This window comes from Mizuhopecten yessoensis, unplaced genomic scaffold (assembly GCF_002113885.1).
Source record: "Mizuhopecten yessoensis strain PY_sf001 unplaced genomic scaffold, ASM211388v2 scaffold10765, whole genome shotgun sequence".
NCBI classification, from domain to species: Eukaryota; Metazoa; Mollusca; class Bivalvia; order Pectinida; family Pectinidae; genus Mizuhopecten; species Mizuhopecten yessoensis.
In genome coordinates this window covers 976,946-999,432 of record NW_018408710.1, presented here as the reverse complement: position 1 = coordinate 999,432, position 22,487 = coordinate 976,946, and the positions used below count along the sequence as shown (strand labels likewise).

General features: G+C 35.1%; 3 protein-coding genes across 5 annotated transcripts in view; 2 read left to right on the top strand and 1 right to left on the bottom strand.

The window, feature by feature from the left end:
- Positions 1 to 4,141, top strand: part of LOC110462249 — an 89,532-nt gene extending 85,391 nt beyond the window's left edge. For both annotated transcript variants that reach the window (XM_021516134.1, XM_021516135.1), the window contains exons 65-66: positions 183 to 338; positions 677 to 4,141. In XM_021516134.1, coding sequence (XP_021371809.1) covers positions 183 to 338; positions 677 to 996 — 476 coding nt within the window. In that variant the 3' untranslated portion in view covers positions 997 to 4,141. The remainder of the gene's footprint in view (positions 1 to 182; positions 339 to 676) is intronic.
- A 1,359-nt stretch (positions 4,142 to 5,500) lies between these two features.
- LOC110462251 (protein BRICK1-like) lies at positions 5,501 to 10,986 on the bottom strand. Its single transcript, XM_021516138.1, has 3 exons — positions 10,854 to 10,986; positions 8,875 to 8,957; positions 5,501 to 6,916 (listed from the first exon to the last, which is right to left on the bottom strand). Exons 1-3 carry the CDS (start codon positions 10,966 to 10,968, stop codon positions 6,890 to 6,892), a joined length of 225 nt encoding a protein of 74 aa, XP_021371813.1. The 5' UTR covers positions 10,969 to 10,986; the 3' UTR covers positions 5,501 to 6,889.
- A 95-nt stretch (positions 10,987 to 11,081) lies between these two features.
- On the top strand, positions 11,082 to 14,971 carry LOC110462250 (protein RD3-like). Of its 2 annotated transcripts, none has more exons than XM_021516137.1 (2): positions 11,082 to 11,181; positions 13,514 to 14,971. In XM_021516137.1, exon 2 carries the CDS (start codon positions 13,527 to 13,529, stop codon positions 14,172 to 14,174), a length of 648 nt encoding a protein of 215 aa, XP_021371812.1. In that variant the 5' UTR covers positions 11,082 to 11,181; positions 13,514 to 13,526; the 3' UTR covers positions 14,175 to 14,971. The 2 variants fall into 2 exon arrangements, with proteins under 2 accessions (XP_021371812.1, XP_021371811.1); XM_021516136.1 differs by having other exon boundaries at positions 13,507 to 14,971.
- The last annotated feature ends 7,516 nt before the right edge of the window (positions 14,972 to 22,487 follow it).

The following is a 22,487-nucleotide window of genomic DNA, read 5'->3' as shown; positions in this document are numbered from 1 at the left end:
CATCGGACAGAGAAAAACTTTTAGTGAAGGAGTGAATGAAAACTGAAGTAGTATAAACATATTATATTTAATTTCATATGAAAATTTAACACAATAGTTTAAATTATTTTGGATTCGATTCAGAAATTTTGTTACCAAGTTGATAAACTTGTGTCAATCATTGTGTGATCGTATGCCAACAGGTTACATCGCATGGCATGGACGCTACAGTTCATTTGACTATGCTGCCTTCTCCGCCTTCATGCGCCACACTTTCTGTGAAGTGACGGGAACTGCTTGTTCTGTGTTCAAATGTGACAGCTGTCAGAATGACCTCACCATAGACAACCAGACAATAGGTAAGAGATACCAACAACTCTTAATGTGTCAGAATGTTACTCCTGCAGCTGTTGTGGCTACAAAATCTGTTGTTACAATACTATGGTAAAATTGTATTTTACGCTTCATTTGTTTAAAAGTTCCATGCAAAAATTTGAAAAATAAAAATAGTTAAATGGATCATAACTTACAAAAATATTTTTCCATCTTAATATGTCTCTTTTTGCTATAAAGTCATTTACATAAGGTTTCGAAATGAAGGTCAAGGTTACAGAGAATTTTGTTTATTATTATTCATATATTACTGTAATTCTTTTTATTAAAAAAAAAACATGATTGTCCATTCCTTTGTTTACAGAACAAGTATTACAACTGGTCCATGATATACCTATGAAGAATGTGCCCCTTTCACGCATGCCAGCAGATTTCTTCCAGAACGATGACTCTTCAAACCTCATAGAGAACAGCCCAGAACAGATCTTCTTCAAACGCAAGCCAAGTCCAAAGGGACGTAGCAAGAAGAAACGGTCCTCCCAGATAACAGTCAACAGCAGGCCATACTCTGCATCCACATATGTACAGCTACTCAAAAGTCCCTACATGCAACAGGTTGTGCCTTCTCCCAAGGTCCTCAATAGGATGCTGAGGCCCAACAGTGCTAGCGGGGCACGTCAGTAGTTCTCCATATAACACTGTGTAAAACCACAATTACCCCATTTGAATTCTTCCAATTCAAAGATTGGAAAGGTTTATTATGAAATTTCAGGGGTGACAGAGTTTAACAGACCACTGTAATGAATGACAACCACTTTCAGAAGAATGCATCTATAGCTGTCCTGGACCTATCAAAAGCAAAATGTTGTTGTTTTGAGAATATTTGTATGGGAGAAAAAAAATTATTGGTGGGAAGAGCCGTCTCCAGAGACAGGTCCTCAACTGTTTTGACCTCTCAGCAGTGCTTATTTAACAGAATCCTGTAATACACTGTGCCAATTGTACAAAAACTGTACAAGTTTTTTAGTGACTTATTTTTGAAACACAGTACATGTACTAGGTACTATTTCTGTCTCCAAAAGACCTTGGATGTCCCAAGGTCTTTCAAACTAATAGTTGGGTTTCAATGAATGATCCTAATTTTCAGCATGAAATAAACATTTGACCACTGTGAGGGAATGCATTATTGTTATGAACAGGAGATGGTTTTTTAAGACATTGTCACATCAGCTTTTTTTTAACCCAGACAAAGAAAAATATCATAAAATTAATATCATGCTAATACAGTGTTTGTGAAAAGGTGATGGGTTTTTGTGTGTATCCAGCAAGATAGGAGTTGTTATACAAATGTACATTGTTTTTGATCTTTTTATTTACAAAGAAACCATTTTATCCTTTACATGGTAAAAAGTTCAAAAAACGTGTTCAGTTTTCATAGGTTTTTTTCATTATATATAAAACTGTCTCGCACATTTGCGTATTACTTTGACAGTAGCTTCAGTATGTTTACTCTGCACCCGCGGAGTTCTCAATATACAGCTGATATATATATCATTAATTAAGACGAAAAAGTCATATTCACATGTGGTTTAGACCAATATATTCTGAAAAATTATATTTCATTTCAATTATTTAATGAGCATGCTATCTTGGTAGTAGCACCCCAACTGGTCATAAATATTTTTGTGCCATAGTCCTTTTATGAATGTCCAGCGTGAAGTGGTAACACGAAATATATGGTAGATTCAGGTAGATGGTGTGTATGATATTTGGTTTGAAAGGTTGTAGGAGTGTTTGTGTATATACCTTACTGCGAGTACATGTACTGGAGTTTATACTATGGAACAAAGGTATTCGAGTATAGACTGATTGAGTACAGGTATTCGGTTAAGAGTATGTAACAAATTGGAAACTTTTAATTAGTCTTTTGTATATAATTGACTCCATGATTGAAATTTTATTATATAATGGAAATTTGAAAGTAATAAAATAGAATTTTTCAAAAGTGAAGATATTTTATTCAATCTGTAGTTATATGAATGCTTCAACTACAGCAACGATAGATATATATATTAAACAGCTTACTGTTAATGTTGACCTTGGTCATATCACACGATGTGTAGGCTGAAATTCCATTTGTTGTATTTTTAGTGTTTTTACATTGTACATTGGATTGTATATCTGTACTTATATGTGGCTGTGATATTATCATTGTGTTATAAAAACATCATTCCATTAATGGAAGGTTTTAAACGAAATAGTTTTAAGGTATGTATACCTGTGATATTTGTACAAATTAGGTGTTGATCTTGTCATTGTTTGGATGTGATGTCTCAGTTCTACCAAAATATTATCCAGACGCAGGGTACGTACTCTTGGTTCTCAATCAAAGACTCAATTCTGTAATTGTTAGCAGTTGGCATATTTTATGATTACAAATTTTGGTGAAATTAATTTTAAATTATTTTTATTAGATACAAAATATGTACAGTGTAGCGTGTTTAAATATGACCAGAGTATTCCGTTTTCCAGTTTTATCAAACATAATGCTGTATTCAAATTTCTAATGAAAGCTAAAAAGTAAAGACATTTATATTCCGACATCCTGTCAAAACTGACCATTATGCTGTGTAGGACAGGGTGTCAGATTAGACAGGATAAATATCTTCCACAGGGTGTCAGATTAGACAGGGTTTGTGTCCCACATTGTGTCAGGGCTTATATGTCCCATGTGTTGTCAGATTAGACAGGGCTTATGTGTCCCACAGGGTGTCATATTAGGCAGGGTTCAATAATACAATTTGTATTGTTGATTCATATTGCATTGTGTAATATTGAAAAAAAACCCTGATGCTTACAATTGTACAGAGTTGCTGGTTTCTAGAACAGGGAATTATACCATACATGTACAGTGTATTGGATTTGCTTATGAATTCCGTCACCTTATTGGTTTCTCTAGTTCACAAAAAGACTGCACAGAAATTATCAAGATACCGGTATATTGAATGTTTTGAACATACAAAGACATTTTTGCTGACAGGACTATATTACTTTTAGTACGTTTTATACACCGTATTTATTTACATTTTTATAAAACTTGCTTATCCAGCACACTGTCTTTAGTATTAATACGTTAATTTGATCAACAGAAAAGAATTGAAAAATAATTGACCGACAGATTTGACGACAATGTGGAATTGTACATGGAGTTGTTGATGTCCTGATAGGTTCCATTGTTATCACTGGGAACAAAATTGTGTACTCGTTAATATTTGCACAGCTCAGCTTTACTGTTTACTTTGAGCAGCTTCTGGCTTTAACACCCAACATTTGTTTTGTTAAAACATCTTTCTTTTGTTCAAACATTCCTTTAAACATTTCGTTACTTAGGTAACTTTTTTTATTCTTAATGCAGCATCTCTGCCTCTTATTTATCAATTGATGAGCATATTTACTTTCATTTCCGTCCATAAGATATGTGATATGACTAATACTTGTGTATTTGCTATTAAGGATTTTTACCAATCTGAACCAAATATTTTCAAGTTATGATGTACATGATGATACAAACCTAACTTGTTGTTGAATACTATAGAGAGTCATCTCTGTGATATTGATCTACTAAATCTTCACTTTATTTATAATGTTTCAACAGCTTTATGTACGAGTGTATGGAAAGTCTATACAGATGAAGGGTATATGTATGAAACATTTCATTTGTCTCTGGGTTGTTTTATTACAAAGAGCTTAATAGTCAAATAGAGTAGAAAGTAAGGTATTTGACTTTTTTTATGCTTTGTTTTTGGGAATAAAATGTCTAGATAAGAAACCTGTAGCTAGTCTTGTCTTTTGTTTTTGAACAACGTGTGGTTATCAGTCAATCACCTAAAGACTATGTCATTGACATTCAGAGTGGATCAGCTAGACTATGTCATTGACATTCAGAATGGATCAGCTAGACTTTGTCATTGACATTCAGAGTGGATCAGCTAGACTATGTCATTGACATTCAGAGTGGATCAGCTAGACTATGTCATTGACATTCAGAGTGGATCAGCTAACACAGTTAATTTAGTGACAAGCTTGAAGCTTTGATAACTATTGTACTGAATTAAAGTTAAAAATACATTTGCACAGAAAAAGTTACACACTTAAATGTGGTTTGCATCCTTTCGTAGAATAAATCATTTAGTTTCTTGATCAGTTATGAACACTGAATGAAAGACTCGGCTATTGTACTGGTATAAATAATATCAACTAGAAATTTAATTTGTGAAAGAAATTATCAGCCAATGTGCACATTAATTACAGTACAATGCACACCTTATGTTGGTGATACAGATATCTTAACATTTTATAAAGATATCTTTACATTTTATAAAGATATCTTTAACAGGTGACAATGTATGGCCACGAAGACTTGCTCTGAACATTTTATATTTATTTGCCCTTTGACCTAGAGGTGGAAGTCATGGTGACCTAATCACTGAACAATGCACACCTTGTGTAGGTGATACAGATATGCTTTTAGTTTCATTAAGATATCCTTACCGTTTTAAAATTTACAACCCAGACAAGAATTTACAAATTATTTTGCACTTATTTGACCCTTGACTTTAATGTGAAAGTCACTGTAACAAGGTATGGTTAAAGTTTCATCAAGATAACTTTAAAGGTTTATAAGTCATGGCCAAGACAAGTTACTAATTAAAGAACCATAGGAACCAGTACTTATACAATATTTCTCCTTTCAAAGAGGAAGCTTAATAACTATGAAAGACCAACCAAGATTGTGAACCTGACACACAAAACAATAAAATATTTGTCTTCCTTATGTCTTTATTGTAACTTTATGTATTACAGTATAAAACTTTCACTCAACTTGTAGCATAATAGAATTAAATCATTTTGTTTCTGGTACCCAAGGTATGCTTCTAGATATGCTCATAGCAATTATAATAACATTTCTGCATGGAAATACTTCCATGGCAAGGAGTAATTGATGTCATGGTCTAGAGTTATTGTTGCCATGGCCTGGATTTATTGTTGCTATGGTCAATAGTTATTGTTGCCATGGTCTGAGGTTATTGTTGCCATGGTCTATAGTTATTGTTGCCATGGTCTATAATTATTGTTGCCATGGTCTGGTCTGGAGTTATTGTTGTCATGGTCTGGTCTGGAGTTATTGTTGCCATGGTCTGGATTTATTGTTGCTATGGTCTATAGTTATTGTTGCCATGGTATATAGTTATTGTTGCCATGGTATATAGTTATTGTTGCCATGGTCTGGTCTGGAGTTATTGTTGCCATGGTCTGGTCTGGAGTTATTGTTGCCATGGTCTGGCGATAGCTACAGCAGCAGTGAGTCATTCACCTCAACAAATCTGAAGGTAACTTATAACAAAAGATTTGACAAGCTTTTTCTCGTTTCTACAGCAGTGCGAAATTTTTTGTCAATATTGAAAAATTACTATGCATACACTTCAAACCTACTGGTACATATACAATATATAGCTAGTCCTGTAGGCTCATCTCACATCCATACCCTTCCATACATCCAATTGCACATGTATTTGGTCAGTGATGACCTCTAATACAAAACAAAATACACAACAAAATATGTCCATAATTGTCTATAAATACAAAATATACTATGATTTAAATAAAAAAACAAAAAACTGATGAACAAAAACTATTACATATAATAATGTTAAGAAAAATGAATTGCTTTTTGATGTCTGTCATAGAACTAAGTCAAAAGTATAGACCTCAATTTCTGAAAGAAAATTTAAAGTAGCCACAAGTTCAGTGTTAACTTTTATTGAATTTAACTTTTTAATCAATATTCTGCATTTCACCTATTTCTTTGTCTCCCAAATGAAATAGTAAAATTTTACTTTTTTTAGATAATGGAAATATTTTGCAGGCATTTTTTTCCCATAAATGTGAACAGGGATTATACATTTGCATAAAATATACATGAATTGTGAATCAATGGGGAAAAGAATTATCTCACTTAAAAGAATTTCAACACATTGCTTTACATAAATTACATATTAACACTTAGAAAATAGATAATGTTCTGTAAAATGCCCGAAATATTTTTAGATCATATTTTTATTAAAAACCGGAGGACATTTATTGTTTTTTAGTTAACTATGTAAAAAAATGAGCAGACAATCTTCTGACTGTTACTGCTTTCTTTCAATTCAGAAGTGTTTTATATTAGTTGTAATTATGCACAGGTTCAGATCATTCATCATTGCTCTAATGGTAATAATCGTATCTAGTGTAAATCTAGTGTAAACATCCAGAATAAATAATTCAGGGCTATTGATCATCTAAACAGAAGTCCGAGGAATAATCATAGGAGCAAATATGCTTCATCAAACTGAATATGAAGAAATTTGTCAACAAATAGAACTTCCAACGATCAACATTCTCATCCATGCTATATCTGGCTTGGCATCAGTTTTACAACATAAAAGAGTCTGCATGCATTCATTTCCGATCAACAGAGGTATCTTGCTCCAATGCTCCAAGTTTACTGCTAGTCATGAGTACATCCCTATATTTGCTATGGCCGCGTCTCTCCTTTCGTTACCTGTAATTACAAACATGATAAAGATATATTACAACCAGGCCTGTCTGTCTATAATACATCCCGGTACTTACTAGTAAACAGCAGTTACTATAACTTCTACAAGGTGACTTATATGTCTGTCTATACATCCTAAGGTGACTTACATGTCTGTCTTTAATACATCCTGGTACTTACTAGTAAACAGCAGTTACTATAACTTGTAAATATCAATATGTACTGTATTAGAGGAAAAGGCGTTGATAAGTTGATATAAATTGTGCCTAATCCTCTGCTCAAATTTGCTCAATATGTTTAAATCAACATCTAATGGGGAGTCTCAGCAAATGTAATCCAGTTTACATATTTCAGCTGACAAGGTGGTTCTGATGATGGCCCATCTATTGGATTAATTTGCCGAGATTTGATGTTGTCGGGTCAATTTCCCTTACTCTTATGGCCGGACTAGTGAATTCCATTACTCTTATGGCCAGACTAGTGAATTCCATTACTCTTATGGCCGGACTAGTGAATTCCATTACTCTTATGGCGGGACTAGTGAATTCCATTACTCTTATGGCGGGACTAGTGAATTCCATTACTCTTATGGCCGGACTAGTGAATTCCATTACTCTTATGGCCGGACTAGTGAATTCCATTACTCTTATGGCCGGACTAGTGAATTCCATTACTCTTATGGCCGGACTAGTGAATTCCATTACTCTTATGGCCGGACTAGTGAATTCCATTACTCTTATGGCCGGACTAGTGAATTCCATTACTCTTATGGCCGGACTAGTGAATTCCATTACTCTTATGGCCGGACTAGTGAATTCCATTACTCTTATGGCCGGACTAGTGAATTCCATTACTCTTATGGCCGGACTAGTGAATTCCATTACTCTTATGGCCGGACTAGTGAATTCCATTACTCTTATGGCCGGACTAGTGAATTCCATTACTCTTATGGCCGGACTAGTGAATTCCATTACTCTTATGGCCGGACTAGTGAATTCCATTACTCTTATGGCCGGACTAGTGAATTCCATTACTCTTATGGCCGGACTAGTGAATTCCATTACTCTTATGGCCGGACTAGTGAATTCCATTACTCTTATGGCCGGACTAGTGAATTCCATTACTCTTATGGCCGGACTAGTGAATTCCATTACTCTTATGGCCGGACTAGTGAATTCCATTACTCTTATGGCCGGACTAGTGAATTCCATTACTCTTATGGCCGGACTAGTGAATTCCATTACTCTTATGGCCGGACTAGTGAATTCCATTACTCTTATGGCCGGACTAGTGAATTCCATTACTCTTATGGCCGGACTAGTGAATTCCATTACTCTTATGGCCGGACTAGTGAATTCCATTACTCTTATGGCCGGACTAGTGAATTCCATTACTCTTATGGCCGGACTAGTGAATTCCATTACTCTTATGGCCGGACTAGTGAATTCCATTACTCTTATGGCCGGACTAGTGAATTCCATTACTCTTATGGCCGGACTAGTGAATTCCATTACTCTTATGGCCGGACTAGTGAATTCCATAACTATTATGGCCGGACTAGTGAATTCCATGACTCTTATGGCCGGACTAGTGAATTCCATGACTCTTATGGCCGGACTAGTGAATTCCATTACTCTTATGGCCGGACTAGTGAATTCCATTACTCTTATGGCCGGACTAGTGAATTCCATTACTCTTATGGCCGGACTAGTGAGTTCCATTACTCTTATGGCCGGACTAGTGAGTTCCATTACTCTTATGGCCGGACTAATGAATTCCATTACTCTTATGGCCGGACTAGTGAATTCCATTACTCTTATAGCCGGACTAGTGAGTTCCATTACTCTCATGGCCGGACTAGTGAATTCCATACAACTTCATACAGTTGTGGGTCAAATTTTTAACCTTTCTGTCAGTAGCCCAAGGTCATTCCAAACTATACTATTTCAACATTGAATACTCACTCTGGCCTCAATGTATTCAACCCTCTTCTCCAACACTGTCAGTTTTTCGTTTAAGTTGGCAAGTCTTGATCTGCATGATGTGTCTGAAATAATATAAACTCCAACATCAAAACAGTCAAAGATTAAACACGCCAACAACATGGACTGAAAATTACCCTAGAATTCACAAAATTAACATCAATAAATTCTGCTGAATAAAAACCCATAAAAACAAAATGTTTATCTGAAAAAGATATGTTAACATGAGAACCACACAGCAGAGCTGTATACGAACACCCACAACTTATTATAGTGAATTAAATTTATCATATGCTGGAGATAAAAAACATGCCGCTGTAACTTTAAGCATAGCTGAGCTTATTTTAGGCCTGATTTGTCTTAACATTTGAATCACAATATTGCTTGCAATATGATAAAAAAATATTTAAAGGGGCAATTTGGTGAAGAAAGGTTTTTTTTATAATCTTGTCACAAAATTCTACATGATAATATAGTTTGCTACTCCTTATGAACAATTCATTACGAGAAATTGTAAAGAGACAATGTTTTCTTGGCGTACTTTATCTGTAATGAAGAAATCCTGAAACTGTACAACCATACGTTTTCGCGGCAGCTGTCCGTTAAATTCTTAACAACAAATATGTCTTTTCAGTCGAGGAAAACAAGCGAATTCTCGCTTTATTCAGCTTACTTCTTTGGAGTACATGTACAAGTACAGGCATTTGTTTTGAATCAATAGCATCTTCCAAACAACATCTCAACCATTGCTATAAATGAGTTATTTCTTTAACATTTAAACCTACCAGGTACTCATATCTTACTTTGTGCAGTTTGAAATTCTCCCTATGGTACCCTGTTTCTTTATATTGTAATCTAACTATGAATATGTATGTTTCAACATCGTTAAACCTACTTCATACACTTCCAATATATATAATATCAATTTCGAAATCCATAGCATAATTTTTGATATGCATGCAGGTTCCTGTGCCAGTGTGGACCATGTTTACTGTGCATCATAATCATATTCAATCCTAATCCAACAATCTTATATTAAAGACCTAACATGGCGAGATACTTTAAACAGGCGCCTCATAAATCAACATTAAAAATAGGCGACCAGCAGCCTTTTATGTTAGCAGGTATATGTAGTCTATGAGTAACTGGACTCTTCATCTGTAGTATGGGATCCCCACTTAAAGAAAGACATCAACCAGCTTGAGTGAATCCAACATTGTGCAGCCCAATTTGTTTTCAACAATTATAGCAGACAGGCTAGTGTGACCAAAAGGTTACAAGACCTACAATGTAGGTCTCCATCCAGTGGCAGCCCTTATCAGTATATGCAGGAAACTAATTAAAGAGACTAGTGTTTTTCTACAATATTTAAATGGCCAGCTGGTAGCCAACCCCACTGACACATTATTTGAGTTCAACACAAGACTATCAAGAACATCACACTCCAAAGGAATCAAAACATTAAATACTAATAGGGACATATAATATAAACACTAATTTATTCCATCTTCAGTTATAGTAAACTGCCAGTCACAACATCAAAATCGTCAAGGCTGCACTAGAAGCACATAGAGAATACATACATATTGCGCTCCCACTAGCTGTCCCTAGTAAACTTTTGCTCAGCAGTGAGCCAATTACCAGTAATATTCAGATACATATACAAAACTCAAAGAACACTGTCACTCGTCAGCTACCAGATCACACCATCAAAAGTACTGAAATCTTCTAGGATGACCTAGCAGCTAGGATGACCTAGCAGCACACAGAGACTAAGTGAATACTGCACACTCATTGTCCCTGGTAGACTTTGCTCAACAGTGATGAGCCAATACTGGCAATAGTAATCAAAGCGCCTGTGGCTGAACTGACAGTGACACTATAGTATATACAGTCAATATGAATGATGTTCTATGTAAACGTTTCGGCTCTTGATTTGTTACAGCATTAGTTAATATTACCAAATGAATTAAGGAAGTCAGATATCTTCTTTATACTGCCTGTGATCACTTCAATGTACTCTCTATTAGCCCAATCTTGTTGAACAGGTTTCTGTGCTCCTTGTGTATGCGCCATCTTGTCAAATAACAATTCTTCCGTGACTGAGTTTGGAACAGCACCTCTGATTGGCCGAATGTAATATACCAGCCAATCAAATATGCTTTTATTTCTGTTATACGGGAAATTTACTGAAATAAACTAGGGGAACTGCAGGCAGTCGGAAGGTTTACAAAACAAAAGCTGCTGCTGCTGCAAGGTGTTTACGTGATTTTATGGTGTCTTCAACAGGTAAAACATTGTTGTGTTTGTCGCAGTAATCGGTCAATGAAATAACATTGAGTCGTAAAGGAGATAAGATAAAAAAAAAACACCAAACAAATGTATCAGGTGCTAATGAATTCTAGACGTTTCGGCACTCGGAGGTGTTTACTCCAGCAATCATTTTGGGCTTATAATTTTAATAAGATTGAGCACTCGCCATGGCCATGGGTAAATATTTAGCAAAGGGATACCCGAAACTAGATGGGGGGGGGGGGGGGGGGGGGCATAGCTTTTTCTCCTATTACAGTTGCTGTGGACATCTTAATTAATCAAATCATAATAGATTAATTAAGATGTCCACAGTAACTGTAATAGGAGAAAGAGCAATGCCCCCCCCCCCCCTAGTTTCGGGTATCCCTTTGCTAGATATTTACCCATGGCCATGGCCAGTGCTCAATCTAGTTAAAATTATATCTTCACATGGCTCTTGTTTACTGTTCCGCGCGACATATCAGTAAACGGGAGCGATGTGAAGATATAATTTTAACTAGATTGGGCCAGTGCTTGAAATAAGGGCTGGAAAGATCGCTGATTTTGTAATACCTGATACCTAAGTAACAGGACTCAATCAGTAATAGTTGTAGGGGGAAAATCCAACACTGACCCAGTAAGATCAGGGGTCCCCCAAGGTTCTGTCCTTGGGCCAAGCCTTTTGCCTTTTTCTTTATTACAACAACGACATTGAGGGCATTTCATCGTCCATTAGGCTCTTTGCAGATGATACCGTTACATATCTCGCAGTTATAATTTAACATCAGAGAGAGATGCAAAATCCCTGCAAAGAGACCTTGGGAGAGAAATGGAAGATGGCGTTTCATCCTGACAAATGTCAGGTCATTTCGATCACTAAAAATAGAAACCCAATTGTCCACCTGCGGTATACACTTCAAGGACACAAACTCCAACATGTGTCAGAAGCCAAATACCTTGGTGTCACCATCAGATCAGGCATGCAGTGCATGGGTGTCACATGTCAGTTATATCACTAGAAAAGCCAATACTTCCATGAGCATCCTCAGATAAAATCTAAAGATATCATCTTCTGACATCAAAGAAAGGGCGTATTAAATCCTTAGGTCGCCCTCAGCTAGAATACGCTAGTCCAGTTTGGGACACATACCTGAAAAAAGACGCTGACAAGATAGAGATGGTTCAGAGCAGGGCTGCCCGTTATATGTTACCAACTGACATCGTAACACCTCAAGCATTGGTAACATGTTAATGGTACAGTCTTGCTGATCCTAAAAAGGATGCACGGCTGACCATGTTCTATAAAACAAGCCATAGCAAGGTTGCCATCAACCCCAAACACCTGGTTTCCACTACAAGACAATTGAGGAACTGTTATCAAAATTATTTCCGCGCTATCTCCTCTAGAACGGATGTGACGAAAGAATCCTTCTTTCACTGAATCAATAATTGGAACCTACTTCCACCTGAAATTTCATCAGCAGACACCCTATCCTCCTTCAATTCAGCAATCTCCTCCTTCAATTGTTAATTCTGTTCTGTTCCTTTTCATGCCAGAACCATATATGAAAAGATCTTCAACCAGTTGAAGAAGGTCATCATCTGGTAGAAGTGCTACCTCCAGTGCTTATATTGTGATGTACAGTAGCTATGTAAAATCTTATTTATTGGATGTGATTGCAGTAAGCAGTCTGATATTGTTTCGTGATCCTGGGGTCAGATCTGCATTGTATAATGATCCCAACGTTAACCCCTATGTTAAAGATCTTCTAAAAATATAGACAAAATGCAAAAATAAAAAAGTAAACATGGCTCATTTTGCATAGTTTTATACCTGTTTCATTTCTTTTTCTAAAATTAACCTAAACAATGTACGTATGATCTAGTGCAAGAAATACAATGTACGTATGATCTGGTGGAAGAAATACAATGTACGTATGATCTAGTGGAAGAAATAGAATGTATTTATGATCTAGTGGAAGAAATACAATGTACATATGATCTAGTGGAAGAAATACAATGTACATATGATCTAGTGGAAGAAATACAATGTACATATGATCTGGTGGAAGAAATAAAATGTACGTATGATCTGGTGAAAGAAATACAATGTACATATGATCTAGTGGAAGAAATACAATGTACATATGATCTAGTGGAAGAAATACAATGTACGTATGATCTGGTTTGAAGAAGTAAACCTTGGCACCACTATGAGACATTTGAATTGCAATACTTTCATTACAGTATGCTTCTTATGTTTACAGTGCAAGTTTATTGTAAAAAACATGTTTTTCTAAACTATTATCCTTGTTTTTTCAGGTTTCAGGAAATGAATAAAGATGATTCCACTTAAGTCAGTATGGAATAAATTAACGACTGATCCGAATCGTCCTCCGGAGAGAGATCAGCAGGGTCAAGTCAGCGACAGCCTCATGAACGAGCTTGACTTCCAAATCAAAGAGTTGGAGAGGCTAGAGAGAGAAAACGATCAGGAACAAAAACGCAAAGAGACTGGGGTAGATTACAGTTGGTTAATCAGTGCTCCACCTAAAACCTATGAAATTCCACAACTAGAACGGCTTGAACTGGAGGGTTTATGTTACCAGGTTAAACCAGAGGAAACAGGAAAAGTTCTGAATCTCTTTCGAGATGCATTACTCAATGAACCTAAACCAAGCCAGTTGTCTCGGATATTGAGGGCTTGTATTCGGCAGATCCTAGAACAGAGGCCAAAGGAAGAGACCTTGGCAGCATGGGTCACTAAACGAAGCTTAAGTCTCGGTAGTTTGAGAGTCCGTCCAATTTCTTCAAAAGTTTCACCAAGTCCAGGGTCGGGAAATGTACAAGTTGACCCAGAAATCCAAGCCGGTACACCTGTATCCCATCCTTACCAAAATAATGCGTTTTATGGTGGCAGAACGATCAGTCTGCCAGAGTATACAAACAAGTATGCCCAGTCTCAAGATGTGGACTCACTGCCCGTCTAATGTTCCAAGCCAAAGTTCATGTGAATACAAAGATTATCTCAATTTTGTTAATTTTCAAAATAATTATTTCTGTTGCTACAAAAAGAATTTTGGCCATTCAAAATAGATTTTTCTACGCATGTTCATCAACGAATGCTTTTTTGTTGGCTACTTGTCAATAAAACCAACAAACATCGGTAGTATATATATGTGTGTGTAGCTTATACATAAGCTAGATGGTACCGTAGTATTTCTTGATTTCCTGGTATATTTTGTTATCTATTTTGTTACATTCATAAATACGACCTTGTCTATGATTATAAACAACCTATATATGGTGATATCTTGCTGTTACAAGAGGTAGGCCTACCTTCTCCTGTTACATATACTGCTGTTGAAAATATTTATTAGACTATTCACATCGCTGCATATTTCTTAAAAGAGGATTCTTTAGTTTAATCTTAGCAATGGAATTACTGTATACCAGGAACCTTTCGCTGTCAAATGTTCATGCTAATTTCGCCCTTAACATGTTATTGCTATGTACAGTATGTTGTGTATTGGTTTTCAATGTCATGGTAAATTCGCCGTCATTATGTAGGGCGAAAAAGGCGAAAGTTGAATTGCGGTGAGAATTTCCTGATGTTACAGTATGTTAAAATCCGACAGTAACATAGTTATACGCTGTAATAACTGTTTAAAATATATATGGTTCATAACAAAACCATTCTATCTGCAGGGATTTAAAAAATTCTATCAGTACATCTTTTTTCTGGTATATTTTCTTTTTATAAAAAAATTACATTCCATCATTTTTGAAGATTTTTTTTTTACTGTTTTTCATTTTACATTTGTTTGTACTATTTGAGTATTATTTCAATTTGTTGCATTTATTTTATTTAAATATTTGAAATTACCACATATATTTTACTATTTGAATTAAGTACTTAATGTTTCATTTTTGATAGCTGGTAAAATTCATGACATCTGTATGCTAATTTTCATTTTAAAAACCATTAATTTAGAAGACTCTTTGCTCATTTCTCCATAATAAGCTGAACAACTGAATTTAAAGTATGAGCTAACAACATGGTAATTAAAATGTTGAATCATACACATGTTTTTATAAAATGAGCAGTGATTGATTAAAGAACATGATCGATCATAGAAAGTAATGAAAAATAAGAAGCATTCACCAAAATGTGTTGGATACCTTTAACTGCCTACCTTTAACTGCCTAGCTACAAATGTTTGTTGAAAGGTTTTTATGGCAAAATTTGGTGTTAATTTTTTTTAATCAGTCTCGGGTCAGCTCAAGTCTAAATATCTCTTGAAATTTTTCATGTTATAGTCAAATACAGTCAAACCATGATCACTCGTATAAAATCATGATTGATTAGACAAAGTAGGATATAAAACGACTAATCATTGATTAAAATGATTAACTGGATCAAAACTATACGTTACTCAGAGAAACCATTTATATGAAGTCTTTTGAAGTTCTAATATCATGTGAGTACAAGGCAGCTGCTTACTAACCATATTGTGTGTGAAATATCTATGTCCACATTGATTTTAACATGTTTATAACACATGTGTACACATTGGTCCCTTTTACATGTTGATTTATACATGTTTATCCATTTGAAAGTTGGCTTACATTAAATTTCATCAGAGCTTTATTCCAGAAATAATACATTTGGGGTATAGGGCAGGGAGGAACAATTTGTGACTCCACTATACAGTTAATGTTTATATAGACCCCACCCTCATATACTATCAATTACTGAGGGAGGGGTTAGTGCCTCTCTTCCCTCCCCTCTAATGAATTAACAACCAGCACATCGTTGTATTAAACTAGTCCAACTTTAAAACTGAACATGTGGTTACAATTTTTTGTTTACAGTTCGTTTAAACAGTTCAGTCATACTTTAAAAAAATAGGTAATTTGGTACTCCTCATAGATGCAGAGTTTGTTAGCTAGTCAATTTGGTTTTGTTGTATGTATAACTATTATTTTTATTTTTATACAAAACTTGTTTTCAAGAGGAGGCTACTTTTTTCTAGTCATATTTTATCCTGGTTCATGTTTTGACAAACATGTATTGATGTATCCTTTTAGTTATGTTTATTGATAATTAAAAATAGTTTTATAATAAAAAATATATCATGTATGTGGTGATTTAAAGTTGTTTGATATGAATGTCAAAAAACATCCATCCTTATTTGACAATATCAGTGTACATGTATATGTAATGTATTGATTTTGTGCTATGTTAATTTCTCATTTATTGGAGAAATTATAGATTTGTTAATTGGTGATATTTAGTATTGTTTCACTAGTTTTTTTGTCCTGATGTATTTGCAGATTAATTGTATAAATGTGATCATGACAAAAATATCTCAGTTGCAAAATTATCCTGGGTCTTGAAACCGTTTTCATGCTCAAACTTGGATTTTGTGCTCAAACCCAATATCTTGTTCTGGTGATAAATACCGGATAAGACACATTTTGTTAAGGATCAGGACAAATCTTGAAGAGACTTCTAACTGAATAATGTTTTAAATGGTTACACAGGACATATTGACCATGTCACATATTGAATTTTGTTTAAAAAAGTTGCCTTGAGCACAGAATTCATGCTTGAGCACGAGAACGCTTTCCTGAATACGGGCCCTGTTTTCAGTAGGTGTTGTGATTGTTTACTGTCATTTTCTGTATATCCACTTGATCGATAAGTATGTACCAGTATATACTCCCTTACACTACAGAGGGTGGTCTGTTCACTTGCTGAGAATACTAAGTTTTCAAGTTGTAACAACACAAAAGAGAGGTTAGGTGAGGCATGTGTACAGTTTTTATCCTGCAACCAGCACTAAGAGTGATAGATATTTATAAAAAGTGGCCAAACAAATTTCATAGATGTATGTAGTTATACTATGATAACATTTTCTTTTTTTGTTCCATGACAGTGGTTGTAAATATTGTTTGAAATAGCCATTTTAAAAATCAGGAGAAGATATATTTTAAAGCTGTATTTTTCTATATCAGATGATCAAAGTTTTAGGGATTGACTGTAAATTTGAATCTTGGTGTCAAGTAAATTGAAGCAAAAGAGAAAAGTTCTGTTTTTATTCTTCAGCTTTTGCAAAATTGAAGGGTTTTAGAATAGATTTATGTGTAAATTAATGATACAGAGAATAGTTGTCTCATAATGCAGATAGATTTGAGATTGGACAGAAGGTCTTCAATATTTTTCAAAACTGGTCGAAATAATTTGTGTTTTCCCAAATGTTGTCTTTCCATGCATGAAGTTAAAGTTAATTCATGGAATATATTTGCTAAAACAAAAAATGTTGTGCATTTTGGAATAAACACCAGTATAAGTACTGTTACAGCATATGTAGCGGAGTATGTATTATCAGCTGTGTATTATATGTGTAATGAAACATTCCTGATTTTGACCGCATAATTTGGTATGGTTACCTGGCTAATGAAACATTCCTGATTTTGACAGCATAATTTGGTATGGTTATCTGGCTAATGAAACATTCCTAAATAAGTATATTCGTATAAATGTATACTGTTGTTTGATTTATGAAATGTTTCATAGATGACTGCTCTACCTTTCTTAACCACTAAAATGACAGAAAAAAAATAGAATTTTCGAACATCAGACACAGATAGGATAACTGTTCATCTGTTAAGATAACTGACACAGCCGTAGATAGTAAAGTGTCTTAATTAGGTATTTTGTCTTTACTAGACAGTCTGTGATGTAGTGAGGTTAACAGACTATATCAAGTCTACCAGTGAGTCTTTTATAAAGGTCGACTTGTAGGCTATACCAAGTCTTGTCCAAACAAAATAGGCCCATTTCAGTAAGGCTCAGGTGCTTTTCCAAGTCCTTTTATTGCTTTACCAGACCATGTCTGTGGTATAGTGAGGCTCAGGAGTGTTTTCAAGTCTTCTTACCAGACATTGTGTCTAACCAGACAGTGTCTGTGGTATAGTGAGGCTCATGAGTGTGTCTAACCAGACAGTGTCTGTGGTATAGTGAGGCTCAGGAGTGTGTCTAACCAGACAGTGTCTGTGGAATAGTGAGGCTCAGGAGTGTGTCTAACCAGACAGTGTCTGTGGTATAGTGAGGCTCAGGAGTGTGTCTAACCAGACAGTGTCTGTGGTATAGTGAGACTCAGGGGTGTGTCTTACCAGACAGTGTCTGTGGTATAGTGAGGCTCAGGGGTGTGTCTAACCAGACAGTGTCTGTGGTATAGTGAGGCTCAGGGACCTCATCCTTTACCAAGGTCGCATTTGCTTATTCCGGTCCAGGTGACGCAGAATTATTCCACGATAAACGAAGGCACTTGGTCCAAACTGTAGGCAGAGCTATAAAATGTACAGTTCTGGAAAATAAATAATACCTAATAAATAATATATAATAAATAATACATAATAAATAATACATAATATGTCCTTCTTTCACACTTCAACTAGACTATATAATGTATCTTAAAATCTGCATGTTGATTGACCTTGATTTATAAAAAAATAACACAAGTAAAAAATAGTCAGCATTTTAGTTTTGGTCAGGCACGTCTGGACTCCTCATTCTACACGTGCTGAACATTCCTGAGGTCAGCCTCGGTTCAGATCTGCGCCTGTCATTCTTTTAGGTTCAACTGTTTCAACTGGTTGAACCGGATACCTGAAAGGGGCCCCCAAGACTTTTTTACCAGACAGAATGTGTTCATTTTAATGATATTCAGAGGCTTTTCCAAGTCCTAATACCAAAAACCGTGTTATGGTATACTAGAAGTAATCTTCTTATTTATGTAGACCGGAATATACACTTTTAATACAGCAACTTATTGAAGAGATTATGATATATACTTCAGTGAGACATGTCAAAGATTTTAGCAAATATGACCATCAATTATTAAAATGAATTTATTGATTATTGACAGATTAAAAAATATATATATTTGTGTAGTATTGTCAACGATTTAAATCGTAGTAACATCAATGAATTGTTACCGTAGTAACATCAATGAATTGTTACAACTTCCTCAGGGCTAGACGATTTCTTGTTGTGAGGAGAGCTAGAATATTCTATTTTGATTAACATAATTTTGGTGATAGAATTTAACCATACCAATGAAGTTGATGACAGAATCTACAAGCAGATAATTCCATTTGCCATTGATGAAATCTTATTGCTAAAATTGATTGAAATCGATATTGTTATTTTGTAGGATTGTTTAATAAAATGTTTAAACTTAGGTATGTGGATATTTGTTGTAGTGTAAAATAAATTGTGGTGCTATAGCTTGTCAGACTTTGTTTCATTTTTAGCTTACATTTAGATGGCAGTGATAGATGCATAGTTTGTTCAAATAAATTACCTTGGCTCCCTTCAAAGTCATTGGGTCAAATATGTAAAAAATCTCTCTTACAACTACATTCCTTATATTTGCTTTCTTTGAAAGGGTAGCAGGTTATCAAGTTTCTTCAGATTAATTATGATACCTCACTTACAAGGTTACTGGGTCAAATAATAATAGTGATACCTCACTTACAAGAATACTGGGTCAAATAATAATTATGATACCTCACTTACAAGGTTACTGGGTCAAATAACAATAGTGATACCTCACTTACAAGGTTACTGGGTCAAATAATAATAATGATACCTCACTTACAAGGTTACTGGGTCAAATAATAATCTTCAAACAACTTTTCCAGAACCACGAGTCCAAGAATTGGGATATTTGTCCTGTACCTTTGCTTGCTGAAATGAAGGGCTATAAATATAATACCTGGACCACTTTCAAGGTCATAAGTTCCATATAAAAAACTTAAAAGCAACTTCTACAGAGGTCAATGTATAGATCACGAGTGTGCTAGAGTAGTGAGCTATACAATGTGTTTTAGGTTATTACCTTCTCAATTTCACATGTGCCATATGTTCAGGTAAAGGGTACAGTTCAAGTTATAATATATTTTTGCTATTATTACTACAGCATGTTATGAAATGATTGTTATGTTCTACAGAAGTATGCCAAATGTATCGCATTTTGAGATGCAATTTACATAATTATAGTTGGAATATTTGAAAGTAAAAACTGAATGGGTCAAACTGGAAACCTTTCTGCAACCAATGATGAATCACACTTTACTGATGTTGCTACTCAGGAATTATGATTGCACAGCAAGAAAATGAGAGATGAATACCTTGGCAAGGGAAGCAATTCTTAGTCAGAATCTTCAGAGCTATAGCGTGAGCGTGGGCATCAGCGTGAAAATGTAAAAGCTTTACCTGCAAGTTATTTAGATGTATATTGATGTAGTGAAGTGAAAATTAAAAAATAATTTCACTTTTTGACCTGTTTTGTAATTAACTTTTTTGAAGCACATAAACGTTAAAGTTTTACCTGCAAGTTATTTAGAAGCTTGTCATTCATTATATTTGTATACTAGGATGTTGGTATTTGGCATGGGGTTCCTGTGGGGGTATACTATTTATGTAGGGAAGTTTAAATTAATAAATAATTTCACAATTTTGAAATTTTCGACCTGTTTTTGTACTTAACGTTTTTAAAGCATATATATATCAACGTTAAATATGTGTACTAGCATGCTGATATTTTGCATAGAAGTTCCTGTGGGGTTAAAATATTGATTAAAATTTAAAAAAAAAAATCGATTTTTGAGACTTTTGACCTGTTTTGAACTTGACATTTTTACTAACAAATCTTTATAGATGATACATTTTTAAGCAGGGGAGCATAGGGTGGCTTTGACACCATCTCTGGTTCTCCATCTTTCTATAAAAAAAACACCCTAAATATGTGGTATTCATTTTGATCAAAATGGTGCAGTAATACCCATTTCCTTAAAAACGACTTCTTCTAAAGTAGAGTTAGGAAATATTTCCTTCACCGAGTTTGGTGGAAGGCTATCATTTTTGTCCAAATGGATGACCTTGACCCACTATGCAGCTTGAAGTAGCCACACAACCTTTTTTTTTAAAGAAATGTAAGCAACTTCACCAGTTTTCTCCCGACTGCTGCATAGGAGCCTTCCAAATTCTGTGTTTCCCTGTTCCTACACGTGTAGTCATCTTACTTCCTCTGACCTTCACTCCTGCCTTCCTGAAATTAGCATTCCGGCCAAAAATGATTAAAAAACAACAAAATATCGAAGTGTCAACAGAACCATAATTCGAACTAAAAACTGTATGGTTGTATGGGGAGAGGAAAGATTATGCATTTAGTTTCACATAAAACAATGTGTCGGCCCAACTGTGCAACGACTTTGTAGAAAACAATACGTCGACCCAATGCGGTACTGACGTTGTAGAAAACAACGTGTCGGCCTAACGTGGCACCAACGTTGTATAAATCCAAGCTTAAAACGAAATATATTACACTGTCAAATTAGTACACTTATTTAACTGACCCTGTAGATTTGTATTTAATTCAAACGTTTCAATGTCGGTCTAGCGTGGTTCCGACGTTGCAGGAAGCAAGATATCGGCCCAGCATTGCACCAACGTTTAAGGTATGTTAAACCGACCATTATATTTATATTTTGTTCAGACATCGCTTGCTGTCGGGCCAACGTTGCACCAACGTTGTAATCCCGACATTTCAAAATAATGTTGCTGATAAAGAAACATATATAGAGTCAACGTTTGATGAACGGAAATCTTTTAACGAGGTAGCATCTTTGACAATTTCATTGTTTTTGTTCATTTCAAACGGATTTGGCATCAGATAAAGCCTATATGTAAGCCTTCTCCAAACAATGCCGGTATGGTACAGTTATTTTAACAAAGCATATAAACAATAAAGTATAGTGTATCTCCCTGATTCTTCGAACAAAGTATAAGTACTTTAATCAAAAATGCCAGTTTCAGTAATATATTGTGATATACATTGTAATAAATATGAAATTGTGTCTTCATCACAATCATGACAACCGTGTAATAGGGTTCTAGTATAATGATCCTGGGAAATAATAGGTTTAGTAAGTTAGTTTCTGAAATTTGATCTTGATTCGTTGAACATTGGATATATAAGGAAGCAGTGTTCCGCTGTATCATATCTCCGAGGTTACAAGTGACATGTTGTTGATATTTACATGGCTTTGGTTGTATGTCAACTGTTGCGCCAATTACGTTGGCTAAACGTTGCAAATTTTATACTAAATTGCGCTAATGCGTCTGCGACCATGCCGACCGAACGCGACGTCGGCCCCATAGCGACCTGAGAATTTGTTACTATATTTGGACATAAACTAATGAGGTGTTCAGAGTAATTTTACATGTT